At 43.8% G+C, this 19408-nt stretch overlaps 2 protein-coding genes across 3 annotated transcripts in view; both read right to left on the reverse strand.

Moving 5' to 3' along the window:
• The window catches only part of stk36 (serine/threonine kinase 36 (fused homolog, Drosophila)), a 29590-nt gene extending 15844 nt beyond the window's left edge, over window positions 1-13746 (reverse strand). The window contains exons 1-20 of the mRNA XM_076274204.1: window positions 13010-13746; window positions 12783-12923; window positions 12533-12610; window positions 12008-12138; window positions 11498-11747; window positions 11283-11376; window positions 10992-11158; window positions 10092-10225; window positions 9671-9812; window positions 9197-9319; window positions 6393-6566; window positions 6170-6261; window positions 5469-5532; window positions 5141-5251; window positions 4885-4959; window positions 4666-4780; window positions 4428-4554; window positions 4067-4244; window positions 2485-3867; window positions 523-620 (exon numbers count right to left, since the gene is read on the reverse strand). Coding sequence (XP_076130319.1) covers window positions 552-620; window positions 2485-3867; window positions 4067-4244; window positions 4428-4554; window positions 4666-4780; window positions 4885-4959; window positions 5141-5251; window positions 5469-5532; window positions 6170-6261; window positions 6393-6566; window positions 9197-9319; window positions 9671-9812; window positions 10092-10225; window positions 10992-11158; window positions 11283-11376; window positions 11498-11747; window positions 12008-12138; window positions 12533-12610; window positions 12783-12923; window positions 13010-13093 — 3732 coding nt within the window. The 5' untranslated portion in view covers window positions 13094-13746 and the 3' untranslated portion in view covers window positions 523-551. The remainder of the gene's footprint in view (window positions 1-522; window positions 621-2484; window positions 3868-4066; window positions 4245-4427; window positions 4555-4665; window positions 4781-4884; window positions 4960-5140; window positions 5252-5468; window positions 5533-6169; window positions 6262-6392; window positions 6567-9196; window positions 9320-9670; window positions 9813-10091; window positions 10226-10991; window positions 11159-11282; window positions 11377-11497; window positions 11748-12007; window positions 12139-12532; window positions 12611-12782; window positions 12924-13009) is intronic.
• A 561-nt stretch (window positions 13747-14307) lies between these two features.
• On the reverse strand, window positions 14308-19370 carry LOC143111663 (POU class 2 homeobox associating-factor 2). 2 transcript variants are annotated; one of them, XM_076273926.1, is made up of 5 exons: window positions 19263-19370; window positions 17038-17138; window positions 15749-15791; window positions 15305-15591; window positions 14308-14950 (listed from the first exon to the last, which is right to left on the reverse strand). In XM_076273926.1, exons 1-5 carry the CDS (start codon window positions 19309-19311, stop codon window positions 14534-14536), a joined length of 897 nt encoding a protein of 298 aa, XP_076130041.1. In that variant the 5' UTR covers window positions 19312-19370; the 3' UTR covers window positions 14308-14533. The 2 variants fall into 2 exon arrangements, with proteins under 2 accessions (XP_076130041.1, XP_076130040.1); XM_076273925.1 differs by having other exon boundaries at window positions 14308-14974.
• Window positions 19371-19408: the final 38 nt, after the last annotated feature.

Raw genomic sequence — 19408 nt, forward strand, 5'->3', positions numbered from 1 at the left:
TTGGCACAAACAGATACGCGGGCTGTCCAAACTGAATCACCAGATGTCATGTTTGGCGCAAACGTTTTCTCATGATGTCTTCAAATCAGCTTGTTTTTCATCCACTCATCCCCTAAAGCCATGTTTTGACAAGCATAGAATTGGGCTATTAGCATAAAAATAAGAACTACCTTTTCTTTGATTTAGCATTTTCTTAATTACTCTATGTTGTGATCCATTGATAAACATGAATTTAGGATAACACGTCTCGAGGAAAAGGTGGCATTTTGATGAACTGTTCGAACAACAATACCCCTCTTCAAGCGATCAGATGGAAATTATCAGACATTTTACTGCATTTAATTTCGAATCTATTTAGCTAACTTTTGCTTTAGGTCTAAACACATATATGTACAAAGCATTTAATTTCGTTGCAGCTGCAAACACACTGACACAAGTTGGCGTTCATAATGAAGGTGAAATAAAACTGAAGTAACATTTCAAGAACGCATCATTATTTGGAAAATGTACATCATTTGTTACCATTCTCAACATGCAGTCAGTGATCGTGATCATCTAGTGGCGGGGCAGTCTGAGGCCGCGTGGCAAAGGATGTTGCAGGCATGCAGGGATTTCACAGCCTTGTGAAAGATTGAGAGCGAAGGAGAGAGAGAAGGGGGGGGGGGGGCAAGTGTTCATGACATTATAATCAAAGAAAGACCACCATACAATGATAAACATATAGTCACATAGGTATCAGCAACTCCAATGCAAGGCAAAGTTATAGGCAACCATTTAATCATGTGGCACAAACCCTGGGCCTTACATTCTTTTCAGATCTCTAACTGAATTGCATGGGGTTTTATGCAGTCCCTTAATTATTTCAGGACACATAATCCATAAGAGCAGTGGGGCGTCCTTCAATGTAAATCACTGCAATCCAATAATTGGCCCCTTCATACACTAAACAACCATCTCTGGATAAACTACAGCAAAGCATCATAGCATGCCCCATATGCTGATGGGGACACATATACATTCCTTCCAAAACAACTTTATTCCATGAGATTGCTAGCGTGATACTCTGCCTTTTACCATACTGATTGCCTGAGTTGTGGAAGATTTTTTCCACTAATGTCTAGACAGCTGGTGTTGCGGCCCTCTGTTTCTCAAGCCCATTTGGTAAGCCCTATTATGCTGCTTCCTAATATCCCCCAATTTAATATGTTTTGCTCTGGCTGAGAAACATGTTGTGATCAGAACGTAAATCAGGCCATTTTGCCCCCCAAAGCCACAGGCCTCTAATACCACAGCAAAACAAACTAATGTCAAACTTGGCTCTGTATCGAAAGGAACATTTCAACTGCACTGTCCTCAATCCTCCAATGTATCATTACACATGTAAATATTTACATGAAATGATAAACACGGAGAGATATGGAATGACAAACAACATAATCCATGCAATAAACAGTGGGAGAAATATGGCACTTTTTTGTACGCATATCTTTTGATTTTTGTGAAGCTGGTTAGTGTTGGCTACTTTTCTTAGCAAGCAAGAGATGTAAATGTAGGGGTTTTCTGTCTGTCATATGCATCTCACACTGAGTGGGAACAGGGTGGGGCACTCTGTGCTGTACGCTAGGCATGGCGTTGGACTGTTTCTAGTGTCTGTTTCCACTGACGTGGATTAATTCTGCTTCAGAAAGTGTCTCTGAATGCAGGCGTCTGATGATTAATGAGCTCATTCAAACAGAGCTCCCGCCGAGTTGTCCTGAATTTAATGACTCCCCGATACAAGCAGAAATGCTGGAGCACCATTAATGTAATCAACGTATGCTGGGGCTTTGGTGTTTCCGCATACTCGGCAAGATGCGTCTCGTGCTGTGAAAATATGTTTTCAGTGACGGAGCAAGATATGGGGATTGATGTTGATGATGACTTTGGGTACTCAGCCATGACATGTGAAATTAATTGGGCTTGACACCATCTCATCTTGATTTAAGCACATGAAAGGTTTGTGGTATGTTTTATTCTTTTTATTCCAATTCACAAACCAAATGATAGATTTCATCTTTACATTGTCTGTCACTGTTGGCGGGCCTTGACTCAACAAAATTACTAAATAATTATGAGAGAAAAAGCATCCCATCCATCCATTGGAACGACATCTCAGATTAAACTGTTTTATTCCACTTGCTACAGGTGACTTCAGACACATTGCGAGGGAATGTGTATAGTATATGTCAATAGTATACCTACAATAAGATCTAACACAAACATTTGGGGAAAGTGTGCTTTGTGTGCTGGGGTAAGAGATTTTATGTGCCACATTATTAATTTCACTATTTAGACCAGACTGTTGAGAACACGATGTATCATTTTGGTGGCTCAGCATTCTTAGATCTGTGCGAACACTCCCAGTTCTATTCAGTTTGTAGGACAGTTGTGCTTTTGAGACACTGTGTGTCATGTACCGACACTCTGTCCACCACACCCCCTCACCTGCTGCTGCTGTGTGTCCTGCTGTTCAAACAAGCACAGGGCTGCGGCCGCCGCTCGCTGCACTGCATGCTGGGAGTCGGCCTGGGCCGCATGCAGGAGCAGGCGCTGGGCATCGGCGTCCAGCAGCGCGGTCCTCCCCCCGCGGAGGCCAGCAGCATTGCCCAGCGCTGAGCAGCTGTGCTGGCGCGTCAGGGAGTCCGGGTCACGGAGCAGCGACGCCAGCGGTGCCACCGCGCCCAGCGCCACCTCCATCCATCCCTCAACCCCGTCCCGTCCCCCCCCAGTGACTGTGCCTGTGCTGCCCCGTCTGTCCACTCTCCCCCTCGCTCGGGCCAGGGAGCTGCCACCTGAAGCGCCTGCATTTCTGCCCAGTTTCAGCTCGTGGGACTGGCCTAGCGTCCCTTCTCCCGGCCCCGCCAGCGCGATCAGCCCCAGCCACGTCCCGACCGCCCGGCACGCCCTCTTCCTCACGGACGGAGACGGGTCGCGCAAGCAGCTGACCAGGTCCTCCAGGAGGACAGGCGGCGCGGCCAAACCCAGGCGGGCGTCCGCGTCCGACGTGGACCACCCCACCAGGGGGTCCAGATTACCCAGCAGGCTGCAGGCGGCGGCCCGCACGCTGTCCTCCGGGTGGCCCAGGGCGGTGCGCAGCGTGGCGGGCTCCAGGGGGAGGAGGAGCAGGGAGGAGCGGATGGAGCTGCGGGCCACCTGCGACAGCAGGGAGAGGAGCTCGGCCGCGCAGCCCGACAGGGACACCTCCTCCAGGAGGAGCAGCAGGAGAGCGCTGGCTGTCCGGACCCGAGCGGGCTCCGTGGGCTGGTCTCCTGCCCCCACGGCACTAGCTTGGCTGGGCTTCCCTGTGGGCTGATCTACGGTTCTGGACTGGTTTAAACCAACTCTGGATTGGGTCTGGGTCCTCTTAACCTGGGCTCTGTGCTCACTGAGTAGGTTGGAGCTCTCTAAACTGTCCATAATCTCCTCTACATGGGCACTGTGCTGGTCAAGGCTGTCTTTGATGGACACACCCTCTCCTCCCCACATTTGCTCTGCCCTCCCCATGGCCTGCTGTGTCCTGTCTTTTGACTGGTGGTGACCACCGTTTCCCCTCATCCTGCTGTCCTTTGACGGATCCTCGCTGCTCTCTGTGGGGAGCGGGTTGCGTGTGGACCGGCCCGCTCCACTCCCTGACCACTGTGACTGTGACCGGTCGTGGCTCTGCTCGGTCCTCGCCGGTCCAGCGTCCCCGGGCAGGGAGAAGAAGCCTCGGTCCCAGGCCGCGGCTGTGAAGCTGGGCACGGAGCGCTGAGGGTCGCACAGCGACAGACGGCACAGCAAGGTGAGGGGCAGCTCCAGCAGGGAGGACGGGGGCAAGGACTGGATGACCTAGCCAGGCAAACAGACAACAACAAGACAAAGACTAAGTGACCGCTCCCACTTCACACACTAAACCGTGCGGGCAGAGGAATCAACATTTATAAAAGCACATTTCTCTTAGTGGGGCGATTAACAGGATGCAGCAATGCATTCAGTTCAAAAGATGTTACAGGAAGAAACTGCAGAAGGGTGTAAATATGTGCTGCACCTGCACAAGACCCTTGACGACGCTGGCGCTGTGATAGGATTGGAGGAGCTGTGCCATCTTCTCGGGAGACAACTCGAGGGCAAAGGGGAAGCAGAGCAGGTGGCAGCTCATCACAGGGAGGTTGCTGGCGCCCGCGCCGCCCCAGAGCTCGCCGCCTCTGCTGCCAGTCAGCTCGCCGCTGTTGACGTAAGAGAGGAAGCACAAAGGCGTATAATCTCACGCCAACGCATCTGTAACAACCTATGCCATGAATGCAATAGCGGCACGCTGGTTGCTGTTGCTGTGTCTACTTGTGTGCTGCTGATGCTGCTGCTTGTCTGTTGTGTTTGTGAGATGCGTTAAAGGACAGATGTCCACGGACCGGCGAGCGTCCAGCAGATGGCTCAGGGTGGACACGCAGGCGGTCGAGCTGTCGGAGAGCAGAGGGACACAGCTGTACGGCTCGTGGCTGAAGGCAAGCGTGGCCAGAGACAGGAGATCGTGCAGTCCTAACGGGGATGAAGGGGCAGCAGATTACACCGAGGAAAGAGCAAGTATACATACAAACATCTGCTCATCAAACAGGTCATTTCAGAGAAAAAGAAAGAAAGAATCTGTACCATTGTGCGACACAAAGTTCCTCTTTGTTGTTTTTTCCAGTGAGGTTCCAACTTTTACCCATAGATGGCACCAAACATCAGAGTCCAACAGGCCAGACAAAGAGTCTACTTCACCCTGGTACAGGTAACACAAGTGAACAATGTTTCAGACAGTCGCATCCCCTTATGAAATCAGACGTACGGGATAAAATAAAAATACAGAAACATATGTTAAATGACCTCTGAGACTGTATAGAGCAACAGTGAGAGTAACCCATCACAGATGCCCCAGTGGGGGGGTGGGAGGTGGTAAAACTGTGGACAGAGAATCAATTTTTGCATCCATCAGTTTGGTGTGCATCACACAGTTTGGTGTGATCAAAAGGACAGATTTCTATAATGTTTATATATGTATATCGATTATATTTTAAATACAAAAAATATATATTATATTAAATGTAATCAATGTCATTTTATATAGAGGATACAGACATACCTCTTCAGGGTCTGTCAGCAAATGTTTCAACATGAGCATCAGCCTGTCCATCCCAACCTCCACATGCACACCACGGTGTGTGAAAAGGGTCAGAACTGAGGCTGATAGAGGCTGCAACACACACACACACACACACACACACACACACACACACACACACACACACAAACAAACAAGTGGGCTCAGACATGCAGTACAGAGCGCCTGGGCTCATTTTAACATGCCGCAGGGGTGCAGGCCGTGCTAGCTGCTCATCTAGCCGTCTCATGAATATTGATAGAAACATCTGTTGTGGGAGCGGCTGTCAGAAGGGTGCTAACACACATACCACCAGAGGGTGCGGGCAGGGACGCAGCAACACTGGGAGGAACAGCTTGGAGAGATCTTCCAGTCTGTTCAAGGGAACACGTCATTGTGATCAGTTTTATCCTATCATATACAGGAAAAATACTATTTGAACTAGTGTGTATTTGTATGGGGATTTGCATGTTGTATATATTATGGTAAAGATTTAAAAAGAACCTTTCTCAAACGAGCTACAGGATATGTATAAAACCGTGATGATTTTTTCTATGGAGAGAAACTACTCTGCATCTTTTGGAGTGATTTATTATATCACGTTTAAGTACAGCTACTGTGCTTGTGTAACTCAACTGGTTGAACAGGATGTTGGCCAATGCCAAGATTTTGGATTTGTTTATCACAGTGAACACCTGCTGACAGGGACTTTCCACACACAGCGAACGTCTTTGGTGGCTGCCAACATTAAATATCTGGATGCCAAAGCCGTAATCCAGCCCCAATATTTGTTAAGTCTGAGCAGATATCTTAATCATGTCTGCTGCTACGGCACAAGCAAATGTGCCAGCAGTCCCTTTCTCAATGTTTTTGGCTACATACAATCGAACTGCTGCCCTCCAAATGACTAAAAGTGTCTGTCAAATAAGTATATGCAAATGTAAAGATTTTCTTTCCATAGATTCAAACCACAAAAGTGCAGGAAAAAGAGAGAGAGGAGTGGACATATACCTCCTGCCTGTGACTTCCCAGTCCGGATCTCTTTCCCAGTACACCAGCAGCACAGTCATCAGGTCTCCCAAGACTGCTCCACTCCAGGCCTGCTACAGAGATGAAGCCCCAGAGACAATACACAATTAGATCATCTACTCCTCATTTGAATAGTACCGAACCTCAATACAGTCTCAGTGAATGCAGATAGCTGATAGAAGCTGATGTTTGTTGGCTGTTTTACCTGCAGGACTACTGTGTTGCCAAGAACATCCTCAATGAGATCAAACAGGAAGTGTGGCAGACCAACTTCCTGACAAACATGGCGGGCTTGCTCCGGGTCAGAGATCAAAACATTTCTCAGAACCTGAAGGGGTTCCCGAATCTGACTCGCACCTTCCAACATGCCATCCAGCAGCTAGTGAACAAACGGGGTAGATATCAGGCAGAGCTCTGGGCCTCACTTTAAACGATGGGCAAAGGGAAAGTCTAATGTCTAATTAAAGCTAACTTAATCACTTGGCAAAGTCTATTTGCCCATTAAATACCAAGATCAAACATTGGCAGGTCAGTTCGATGCTCCCACACGTCACACAGTAGCTTTAGCTCATGCATGACATTTGTTCTTGCACTTCGCCAATCCTTTATTAGGGCCCCTACCGTAATTTGTGTGTTTAAGCAACTATGAAAATAATTACCTAATTTAAGTTTTGCAATATCACATCTCTGACAAAGTCTCTCTAAGAGGAATAATGGAAACAATGTCCTGTCTATCCCTCTTCTCTACATCCCTTGACTTAACTTGACTCTGAAGGGCCATCCTTGATTTTTATGTAAAGTAGTAATTTTTGTTCCAAAAATGTCTGTAATTCACACTGTACCTTGATTGTGCTATTTTTTTAAATCACTTTTTTTTTTTAATCACTTTGGACAAACATATAATCTAAATAAATAAATTAAAATATACAGGTGCTGGTCATATAATTAGAATATCATCAAAAAGTTGATTTATTTCAGTAATTACATTCAAAAAGTGAAACTTATATATTATATTCATTTATTACACACAGACTGATATATTTCAAATTTTTATTTCTTTTAATTTTGATAATTATAACTGACAACTAATGAAAATCCCAAATTGACAACTAATGAAAATCCCAAATTCAGTATCTCAGAAAATTACTTAAGACCAATACAAATAAAGGATTTTTAGAAATGTGTTGGCCAACTGAAAAGTATGAACATGAAAAGTAGGAGCATGTACAGCACTCAATACTTAGTTGGGGCTCCTTTTGCCTGAATTACTGCAGCAATGCGGCGTGGCATGGAGTCGATCAGTCTGTAGCACTGCTCAGGTGTTATGAGAGCCCAGGTTGCTCTGATAGTGGCCTTCAGCTCTTCTGCATTGTTGGGTCTAGCGTATCGCATCTTCCTCTACACAATAAGTCATAGATTTTCAATGGGGTTAAGGTCAGGCGAGTTTGCTGGCCAATTAAGAACAGTGATACCATGGTCCTTAAACCAGGTACTGGTAGCTTTGGCACTGTGTGCAGGTGCCAAGTCCTGTTGGAAAATGAAATCTGCATCTCCATAAAGTTGATCAGCAGCAGGAAGCATGATGTGCTCTAAAACTTCCTGGTAGACGGCTACATTGACCTAACCTGGCCCTAGCCAGATGAATTTCGCTCCGCCTAGCTCCACTCATCCATCTGGAACCGATCCATTGAAGTGTTGCTTCAGAAGGCTGGACCTAATCAAAAAATGCTTGCATATGATTGAATAAGCCACTTGTCCGTCATCTATTGACGTGCTACTTCAACCACTCACATCGAAGCCAACCCGTGACGCTGATAACAGTCTCACAGTCGCTTCTACACTATGTCACATCTATGAAACTCCCGCCCTGCGTCCTGATTGGCTAAACCATAAAGTTGGTTGGAGAAATCACTCTCAATGGAAGAGGTTCCAGATGGATGTGAGTGAAGCTAGGCGGAGCTAAGCGGAACGACATTCATCTGGCTAGGGCCAGGTTAACATTGACCCTGGACCTCAGAAAACACAGTGGACCAACACCAGCAGATGACATGGCACCCCAAACCATCACTGACTGGAAACTTTACACTGGACTTCAAGCAACGTGGATTCTGTGCCTCTCCTCTTACCTCTTCCTCCAGACTCTGGGACCTTGATTTCCAACGGAAATACAAAATTTACATAACTTTGGACCACTCAGCAGCAGTCCAGTCCTTTTTGTCTTTAGCCCAGGTGAGACGCTTCTGACGCTGTCTCTTGTTCAAGAGTGGCTTGACACAAGGAAAGCGACAGCTGAAACCCATGTCTTGCATACGTCTGTGCTTGGTGGTTCTTGAAGCACTGACTCCAGCTGTAGTCCACTCCTCTGAATCTCCCCCACATTTTTGAATGGGTTTTGTTTCACAATCCTCTCCAGGGTGCGGTTATCCCTATTGCTTGTACACTTTTTTCTACCACATCTTTTCCTTCTCTAATGTGCTTGGACACAGAGCTCTGTGAACAGCCAGCCTCTTTAGCAATGACCTTTTGTGCCTTGCCCTCCTTGTGCAAGGTGTCAATGGTCGTCTTTTGGACAACTGTCAAGTCAGCAGTCTTCCCCATGATTGTGTAGCCTACAGAACTAGACTGAGAGACCATTTAAAGGCCTTTGCAGGTGTTTTGAGCTAATTAGCTGATTAGAGTGTGGCACCAGGTGTCTTCAATATTGAACCTTTTCGCAATATTCTAATTTTCTGAGATACTGAATTTAGGGTTTTCATTAGTTGTCAGTTATAATCATAAAATTAAAATAAATGAACACTTGAAATATATCAGTCTGTGTGGAATGAATGTATACATTATACAAGTTTCACTTTTTGAATGGAATTACTGACATAAATCACTTTATGATGATATTCTAATTATATGACCAGCACCCAGGTGTAAATGCAATAGCCTGGACACAATGACAGCATGGAGTAAACTTTACAGAAACTGATGACAATATACTTTACAAAACTGAGCACTTCTTACCTTTTCTTTGGAAGCAAGCAGTTTTCCCTTCAGGCGGGATAAAATATTTGAGTCGGCCAAAACCTGACATGTCCAATCCGTCACTTCAGCAAACTTCTGCCATTCTTCATCACTGTCAATGTCCTACAGGAAGACATAATTATGGTGCATTGCAAAAACTGGACAATGAGAAGTCTGCTTGACTGATGCAGCAGTTGTGATCTTCCTGTTCACTGTCACGTTGTTCTTGCACTGATGTGATGTGTAATGGAGTTGTACAACATACAATTTAATACATACGTAGTAAATGATACATTTTATTATTCTAACTCTCTCTCTTCAGAAAATTCTGCCTCACTTTTGCACACCTCTACTTCTTAACTTATTCCATCTTTTTCAACATGCAGACATGACAGACTGGCTCTTCCCAGTGGTCCCTGACTTCCAGCTCTCCCCAGGCACATCACTGGGAGATGTTGTGACGGTGCTCTTTACCTCACTGTCCATCCGCACGGAGCCCAGGTTGCTTTGTTTTGACCCGGAGCACTTCAGCAGTTGCCTGGGGCCGACCTCCACCGAGGGGAACTCCCGATCGTAGTCCCTGCTGATCTGACCTTTACTCGGAGCCGAATGCACCCTGCAGGCCCAGCCAGACATGAGCACTTGCACTATGCCTCGTCCCAGTGCATATGCCATGTATGTCAGTGTATATTTCAATATATGTCAGTGTATATTTCAATTTATGTCAGCGTATATTTTAACACATACTGTCAAAGCTACTTTCACTATATTTACTTCTGTTACGGTTCCCCACAGGAAAACCGTAACAACTTCTATAGTGGATTTTTTTGTCTTTTGTGTGCGTGTGCATGTGTGTGTGTCTGTTGGTGGGTGGGTTTAACAGACAGTAGGTTACCTTATGACCCTTGTGCTATTTGCTTGTGACTGGGGGCAGGCGGTGGTGGAGTTGTCAGAGGAGGTTTTCCCAGCTGGTGCAGTTCTGGAGCGGGTCTGATTTGGTGGAACCACTTTAGACGTTCCCATCTGATCCTTGTCAGCGGAATGGAAAGAACAACAGTCAATGAAGTCCATGTGGAAATATTACTTATGTAAAAGGACTTGAAAAGTCCATCAATTTTACAAGACTGAAGGCACCACTATTCTGCTCCTCCTCTCTATAGCTACCTTTATCCATTAACATTTTTCCCAGTTAAACCTTTATTTTCTCCTTTTGGACTATTCATTCTTTTAGGAAACAGAGTTTTAACTTTCATTTTCAGGCAAAATTTCATCATTAAACACAAGGCGAGAACTCAAAAGCAGGGAAAAAGAAGAGATATCCGCACACTGTCTTATGGCCTCCTTACACCAAGCAACTTTGACAACATTTGGGAAAGATTCTTGAAAGATTGTAGTCTTTTGAGTATAGCTTGAATGGGGGGCACTAGTTAAAAGACTCCAATCTTTCAAGAATCTTTCCCAAATCTTGTCAAAGTTGTTTGGTGTAAGGAGGCCATTACCTGCTCCCATTTTTAATGGTGCAACGTTTCGACCACTCAGGTCCTCGTCAGACCTTAAATGGTCGAAACGTTGTTTCTTCCTTGTATTCTTTTTCCTTGTATTGGCTACAATCCAGCACCTGTTGAATTTTATAGATGTGATTGTGCGTACATCCATACACTACTAGAACTCAAAAGCATCCACAGAATAGTGTGATTTTACTGATCTTTTCTTATCATTTAGTCACTACTAGAATACATCACTATGACTTTTGCTATGTGACTTCATGGTTGCACTTACACTGTGCTGCTCTCACCTGTCTGACTCGCCTCTCCTTGTCCCTCTGCTCCCTGGCTTTGCGCAGCAGCTTGCTCTCCCCAGCGGAGGGAGCCGTCCTCTCGGCAGTCTGCAGCTGCTTCTGGGCCTGCACATCTGGACTGGGAGTGACCGTCAGTGGACTGGATGAACCCTCGTCCGAGAGCACTACCAAAACCCAAACCCACCAAACCATTAGGCAAGGTTTGTGGAAAATATGCTGTAATGTGAATGTTATACATATCTCGATTTAGGGTCAAATAAAACACAGCGCCACAACAGTGAAACTCACCTAGAACTTCATCAGCAACAAACGGGTGCTGAAGGAGGTGAGGCCATGACAGCCTTCTCTGGGGATCCTTCGTCAACAAACCTTGTAAGAAGTTCTACCCAGTAAAACAAACAAACAAACAAACAAACAGTCAAAGCTGTCAACATTAACTGAAACAAAAAACATTTCCTGTGTAAACATGTGGACCGACCAATGACCACGCAGCATTTCAGTACCGTGCAGCCCGGGCTCATGGTCTCCGGCCACTTCACGGGGTCCTTGACGATCAGCTGCACCAGCTGGAAGATGGAGTTGGTGTAGAAAGGGGGCACTCCAGTGTGGAGCTCATACAGGATGCAGCCCAGGGACCAGAGGTCAGCCGTGTGGTCATAGGGCTTCTCCTCCACCAGCTCCGGGGACATGTAGAGTGGCGTTCCCTTTATGGAGGTTAGCACCAGAGTGGACACACTCATAGCACGGGCAAAGCTGGGAAATCAAGAGGGTTCATATGTAAGGAAAACATTGCTGAATACATTTTAGCATGCATGGTTAACGTCATGCATGTCCTTTGTTAATGAAATTTCCATTTTGTACACTAATGCATAAACGGTTTTAAAGAACACATGCACACCTCTGCCACTGTCTTGACACAAGATTACGAAATCTTGGTGAGTATAAAAACATTACACACAAATAGAAATGTACTAATACAAATTAGCTTAGAGTGTGGAAGAGAATAGACATACCCGAAATCGCACAGCTTCACAACTCCTCCTTTCCCGAGTAGGATGTTTTGCGGCTTCATGTCTCGATGAAGAATCCGATGGGAGTGCAAGTAGTACAGGGCAGACACCAACTGGCAGGCAATTGCACGTACCTACATACACAAGAGTTTGCAGTATAGCACTAGCTCAGTCACCATAATCATGAGGCCTAAAGTATGTTTACAGGTTTAGATTCGATGGATCAGCTGCTGAGCTTATAAGTTTAAGACGGATAACGCATAATCAAGCAGTACTATAACAGCTGATCTAGTTGACATAGCTGACATAAATTTTACTCTAATATGGCTTAACATACTCATATTCATATTCATTTTAGAGTTAAGTCATTAAGAGCTTAAGTTGAAAGCTGCTTGTGTAACTGCCAGCAAAGCCCTTCTGAGCAATATGGGTAAGTTTAATGGGTTATATGCAGCTGTTCCATGTTGATCTGAAAAAAAAAGTCTTGCATTGAAAAGATGACAAATATCAAGTTCTCGTGTAGTCTACCTGGCTCTCAGGTAAGCTGCCATCATCCTCCAGTATTTGGAACAGCTCCCCTTCAGCATATTCTGTAACTACAACCACCTACAAGAAGCGTCGGTCAGTCAAACATTCATTTATTCACACACAAGTTCAGTGTAAAATCTAAACCTGTTTTCATGTAATGTCAAAATTGTCTGTTTAACATACAAATGAATTGCCATTTTAGGAATAGGGCATGCTGTACAGTAAGATAGGATATAATAGTTTCTCCCACCTCCCTGTCAGTCTCGAAGCTGTCCAAGAGCAATACTATGTTGGGATGTCTTAATCCTCTCATGATTTCAATCTCTCTTTTGAGGCTGCGAAGCTCCTTCTCTGAGCGACCCACTTTTGGTATGAACTTGAGCGCCACCGCCTGTACAATGTTAGGAGAAAGAAGATGTCAAAAACCATACATTTCCACTAGCCTGAACAGATTTCGAATAACCATGTCAAGCTTACCTGCCCGCTGTACTTTCGGCGACCTTTGTAAACTCGACCAAAGGAGCCCTCTCCTATCATCTCCAATACATGGTACAGTTCCATGGTTTGGCATTAGCTGTAAGTTTGACTTTGAATTGTTTGTCAATCCCAAAGGTTTTGCTGTAGCTTCAGGTTAATATAAACAGTGCGAAGTGCTACTTACGAAGACTAAATACACGTTATTGCTTGTTAAGCCTGTTAAACGTGAAATAACGTTACTGTTTGTAACCTGGTGATGTAACGTTAGCCATCATCACTCACATACATTTCCATAACGTTAACTGTAGCTTCTATAACTTACAGTAGTGCTAGAAAGCAAGAGTGTATCTTTACTGCTTTCAAGCAGTCCTTGTCTGACCATGAAAACCAACGTTGGTAGGTAATGTAATGTTACCGACTCAACGGACGCTACCCTAGATATGCTAACATTAGTTGATTCAAGTTAGATATTACATCCAACAGCTAGGATAAGAAACTAGCAGTTGATAGGCTAAATAGCATATGGACGAAAACTTCTGTAACGTTGTTATTCCCCTCCACTGTGCAACATTGTATTGTAATAATGTATCTCATGATAAATTAAGAAGCTTCTCCGAATATATAACTAAACACAACAACAAATCAAATATATCTAGCTCCCGTATTTAGATACAACTAACTTAATTTAGCCAGCGTAGTAAAAAGTTGATCCACAAAAAGTTTAGATGCTAGCACGCTTGACATATCTGTAACATCAGGAATGAAAACAAAAGGCGCCTAGCAACTTCATGGTTGAGAAACACATGCCTCTTCGAAAACTCATATAACGTAATCTTATGTTTAAGCGGTAATCCAAAACTAACACGAGGACTGAAACACTCATACATTATTTAAAACAATGATGCAAACCTATTATAACTTGTAGCTAGTTTTTAAACTTTAAGCACCAAATCTATCCCTATCGATGCAGGCGAAACCTTGAACAGCTATTGTCAGTTAAACGCTAATGGGGCCTGAACATAACAACACCTTTGCGTCTTAGCAACCATATGCCAAGCCTGTCCGTCCTTCGCACAAACTCATCAAGAAAGGAAATAGCCTCGTCTAATGAATAATATAATGTATGCATTTTCTTAGTGTAAAACTAACGACATTTATCCTAATTATTTGTAGGCACAACAAACATTCTCCAAGGAGGTTAGCTAAGGCAAAGTCTTTGGGGTTTGCCTAGTTATTTGGACGTTTCTGTGCTGCATGTTTTTCTAACGTTAATGACATTAAGTTACACCTTCGAGAAATCCGTGGTTTGCTTGTTTTATTAAGGTATCGTATCGCTAGTATACAACAGCACAACACAACCACACGGATACTAATAAAAACAGACAAAAAATAAGATAGCGTTAGTGTCCTTCATGTTGTTAATGCATGTCATGAAAAAAATCCATTTGAAAAATATTCTCGTGCAGAGTCAAATTTCTTCGGGCTGCTGTAGGCCTATGTTAATAAGTTCAGTAAGAGGACCCATCAAAAAGCCCTTCTAGTCTCATAAGACAGCCAGGAACCATTGCCGTCATCCTTGGCCCAGGTGGATGTGTCACTCTGGGCCACTGAGCCATCGCCAGTTTCCTCTGAAGACATGGTTGGCATCTTTGCCACAGCAAGGTCTCCAGGAACAGTCATGTATGGGGTAAGGGAGAAGTTGGACACAGGAGCGTATGACGTGGCAGGATAGGGAACCTCTTCCAGGGGCTGCACAGGATATGGCTGGGAGCTGGACGACATTGATCCACCAGTGCGTGAAGTGGGCATGCGGTATGTTGAGGCACTCTCAGAATCTTGGGTAGCCATGGAAGGAGATCCGGTCACAGGAGTGGTCCCCTCGGGACACAACACATCTGGCTGACTCACTGGGACTTCAGTTGGCTGATCCCATGTGTCTCTCTGTAGGGTGTGGCACAGCCAAGGCTTTAGGATGAGTGGAATAGAATACAATAGAGATAATGCATGTGTCCTAGTGTCAAGTCTGTAAGCTTTTTTTGGTGTGAAACTTATAAATGGCTTATATAATGGCCTCTGAAAAATGGCCACCCTTCATGCATACTATAGCTTACAGCCCGTTGCTCATTATAATTTAGTGGGGAAAAAAGAAGTCATTTAGTGAACAGTTTTAATTTCACATTTAATTCTCACATCAGCAGATAACCTCTTAAATTACTCCTAGAAAACTACCATTGAGCAGGCCAATGCTGTAGCCTTTAACAACCCCACCATTAGCTGCAGTGAAAGCATATCTACCAAAAGAAGGTGCGACGTAGATGACTCTGCAGACATGGGTGGCAACAGAGGTGGTAATGACGACGGTGGGAATAGAGACCCTCCACTTGTGCTGTATGTCGAAGCAGTGCGGTAATCGCCAAAAGAGTCGCTCGGGTAGTAGCTGTCAATGAAGGGGTAGCTGGAGGGGTGGTCATAAGAGAAAGCCTTGCCCCCAAGGCTAGAGGAGTATGTGTCTGTGGAGTACTGCTTCATAGGATGGCAGAGCTCAGAGTCTTGGAGGAATGGTCTCCGCATGCTGTAGTAACCTGGAAGAACATGTGAGACTGTAAGAGGGGAATGGATTTTTTTTCTGAATTTGGCCCCTTTGCTCTTGTCAGTGTATCTAAAGATCCTTTTCAGTAGTACTCTTATTTTTACAGTGTTATGGTTTGCGATGAACGTATAGAAATATTGAGAATTCACCTGGCATCTGAACAAATGCTGCTTGTGAGGGATTGGTCCCTGCCTGTGAACCAGAAAAGAAAAAAATAATTTCTATACTATTTATTTTATAACCTTTGTCCTGTGCCCAGACACCACATACTGCATGAGATTTCTTTATTTTGTTTTTATGATCCATTATCACCCACCCATTTAGCATGCTGGCTTTTTCACTCCACTAGCTACAATTTAATCTCACTACGTTGAAATTAGTAAAAAAGAAAAGGATTGAAATTTGTAACACATTACTGCTGATCCCATACAATGAGAGACATGGAGCTAAAATATACATCCTAGAAAAAAACTAAAATAAGGACTGAGGCAACTAGATGACAGGCACATTTTGTGGGTGGATATTTGAATGTGATTTGCCCATGTCACAATGGAGGCGCACCCACAGCTCTTCCGTTTGCGTGTCTGGACCTTTTGCGTGCTCTTCCCAGAGTTAATACGTGAACTGATGACTTGTGAGGTATCCCACCTGCCATTCTGATCAAGGAGAGACCTACGCCATTTCAAAGGGAACTTTGAAAGTTACTCTAGTTGACATAATTGGATCACAATTGTGTTACCTTGTCAGAGCATGCACTAGCTTGTAACATATTTTGTTAAGGATTTTTTTCTACTTCTAGCTTTCAATGATAGTGGTAAAAGAAAAACAGCTGTTGTAAACATATTGGGATCACAAAGAATCAGCAAGTCATGCTTTTGCTGTTAATTTATAAGTGAAATCTCCAGAGTTGACAGAGTTAGCTTCTTAATACCAGCAACAGTATACTGCCTTGAACTCTTCTATTGTCTCAGATAGAGGCCTTTTCTGATTAACTTGCTACCAGCTGAGCTAACCGCCTCTAGAACAACGGCCCATTGATATTAGGACGGGAAGGTACAGGAAGGTTGTGGTTTTGGCAGGCACAGTCTGATGTCAATCTCATAGTGTCCAGCAACTTAGGATAGAGTACTTCGTTGTTACGTTCAGCCATAATAACCGGTATGTGTCATGATACCATTGACACTAACTGCTGAAAGTTTTGAAGTCCATTAGAGGATTCACAATACTAAGAGAACAGTACTTTGATTAGCCACAGAGTACATGAGCATATGGGTGTTCTAATTTGCTTATATGGACAAACCGGATTTTGTCTTCTATGAGGTTTTAGCATGGGTGTTACACATAAAATGAAATCATAGAATATATCTGAATCATTTTTATAATAGTGGAAGAATAAAACAGGACAAAACAGGTAAATGTAAATGGATGCACAACTCACATTAAACCGGGGAACGTTAGTCTGCCTTGATCGTTTTTCTGCAAGGAGATCTTTAACAGTATGTTTGACTCTGACACCCTGGTAGACTCTTTTGGAATAATCTGCACATACAAGGATTGAAACAATAATCACAAGTGAGTGATCTATACACGCGCCTGAGAAATATATGGAAAACAATAATATTCCAGAGGTAAAAGAACCCCCCCCCCCCACTCACACACACACACACTCACATACACCACACACACTCACACTCCTGCCCCCCAAAATAATAGCTTATCCTATGATCATATTTAGGCCTATTTGCACAAGTCAAAGATTAGTATTACTTGGCAAAAATGCCAAGATCATGCCACAACATCCTGCAATTTATTAACATTTGATGCACTTGTATCCACAGGTTTCACAGTAATAAGCAGGTTACTTACAGTCACCTTCATTTAGAATTAGCTGGTTGTTCAGAGTTAGTTAATATGATGTGTATGCCTATATTGAATTATTTGCAAATACACTATATTGCCAAAAGTATTGGGTCACCTTGACTCGCATATGAAGTGAAGTGACATTCTTAATCCATAGAGTTTAATATGACGTCGGACCACCCTTTTGCAGCTATAGCAGCTTCAATTCTTCTGGGAAGGCTTTCCACAAGGTTTAGGAGGAATTTTTGACCATTCTTCCAGAAGAGCATTTCTGAGAACACACACTGATGTTGGATGAGAAAGCCTGGTTTTCAGTCTCTGCTCTAATCCATCCCAAAGGTGTTCTATAGGGTTGAGGTCAGGACTCTGTGCAGGCCAGTCAAGTTCATCCACACCAAACTCTGTCGTACTTCAATGGGATGTCACTTAAGTTTATATGCGAGTCAAGGCAGGTGACCCAATACTTTTGGCAATATAGTGTTGTTCAATATTCAGGGGTGCATACATTTCCTGTTAACACATTCCACATTAAACGTTGCCTTTCCTAGCACTTAACCTCACACACTCCTAGCACTTACCACACTCTTCCCCCTCTTCCCTCCTCCCTCTCCACTTCCCTCTCTACCTCCTTTTCTACCTCTTCTCATCCTCCATACTTTTAATAGTACTTAATACGCAGGCACTCCTATCCTCTACTATTAGTTTTGATGCTGTGGTAATTCCTAGGTAGCTATAACTTTGTAGTTTAAAAGTTGAAATGTTAAAAGGCTTAAATGTTAGCTTAAATGTTATTCTATTGCTGTAGTTGTAGCTCTGTGCCTTAAATTTTAAAATGCTTAAATGTTAATAGCTTAAATGTTCCATTGCTATAAATCGCTTTGGATAAACGCGTCCGCCAAATTAATAAATGTAAATGTAAATGTTTGTCTCTGGCAGAAACAATATATAAAGTATATAGGCCTACTCTTTTGATCCCGTGAGCGAAATTTGGTCTCCGCATTTATCTCAATCCATGAATTAGTGAAACACACACAGCACACAGTGAGGTGAAGCACACACTAATCCCGGCGCAGTGAGCTGCCTGCATCAACAGCGGCGCTCGGGGAGCAGTGAGGGGTGCTCAAGGGCACTTCAGCTGCCGACTGGTCGGGGTTGAAACCGGCAACCCTCCGGTTACAGGTCCGAAGTGCTAACCAGTAGGCCACGGCTGCCCCTTAATTTTTTGGAAATGTAATGTTTTTACTTTATTTACTTTATCTTTTGGCCTAATCATGTATAAGCATGTATGTAAGATTATTTACAGAATTACTTAAAATGTTGCGCATGCTACCTGGAACAACGAGCATTGTGTTACGCACAGTGTTACGCACGCATGAAAACAAGACTTTGAGAATCGTTGAGAAAACAACGCTTTGAGCATCTTCCTTGTAGACCGGCCCCAGGGGTTAAGTTCTAGACTACACTGAAGCCTATTTGTTCTTGTTTAATTGTGTTTAATTTCCAATCATATTAATCATGTCAATTGTGACACAAAATGTATGGCTGTTTAAACATGTCTATAATTGTTTCACTTTAATCTAAGCAACGCAATAGGGTTGAAGGCGATTTTACATTATTTCAGAACACGTTCCTCGTAAATTAGACCATAACTTCTTCCACAACGTTTTAATCTGAATAAAAGTAGATTATAGTTTACAGAAATTAGGGAAAGAATGTTTGCGATAACCTACCCTATCACTATCAGACAGCCTAAACATATTGTAGGTTAAATTGTATATTAATCTATTCAGCAACCAAACATACCTGTTTCCATGGCGTTGGTGTTGTTCCAGGCGTTTGGGGAAATAGACATGTGAATTATTCACTCCAGTTAATGTTTCATTTAGTCATTATATCAAGCAGAAGGACAAATCTTTGCCTTTGGCCTTATGAGGATGTGGTGTGGATCA

This window comes from Alosa pseudoharengus, unplaced genomic scaffold (genome assembly GCF_046254945.1).
Source record: "Alosa pseudoharengus isolate Yale_2024_CS ecotype anadromous, Long Island Sound unplaced genomic scaffold, YU_APseudo_1.1 YU_APseudo_1.1_scf_8, whole genome shotgun sequence".
Classification (NCBI taxonomy): Eukaryota; Metazoa; Chordata; class Actinopteri; order Clupeiformes; family Clupeidae; genus Alosa; species Alosa pseudoharengus.

Coding starts and splice junctions, on each gene's coding strand:
- LOC143111663 (XM_076273925.1), bottom strand. CDS start 19,311: ATGTCTATTTCCCCAAACGCCTGGAACAACACCAACGCCATGGAAACA. Junction 17,139..19,262: donor CACCAACGCCATGGAAACAG/GTATGTTTGGTT, acceptor TTGTATGTGCAG/ATTATTCCAAAAGAGTCTAC. Junction 14,975..15,304: donor CTACGTCGCACCTTCTTTTG/GTAGATATGCTT, acceptor CTCATCCTAAAG/CCTTGGCTGTGCCACACCCT.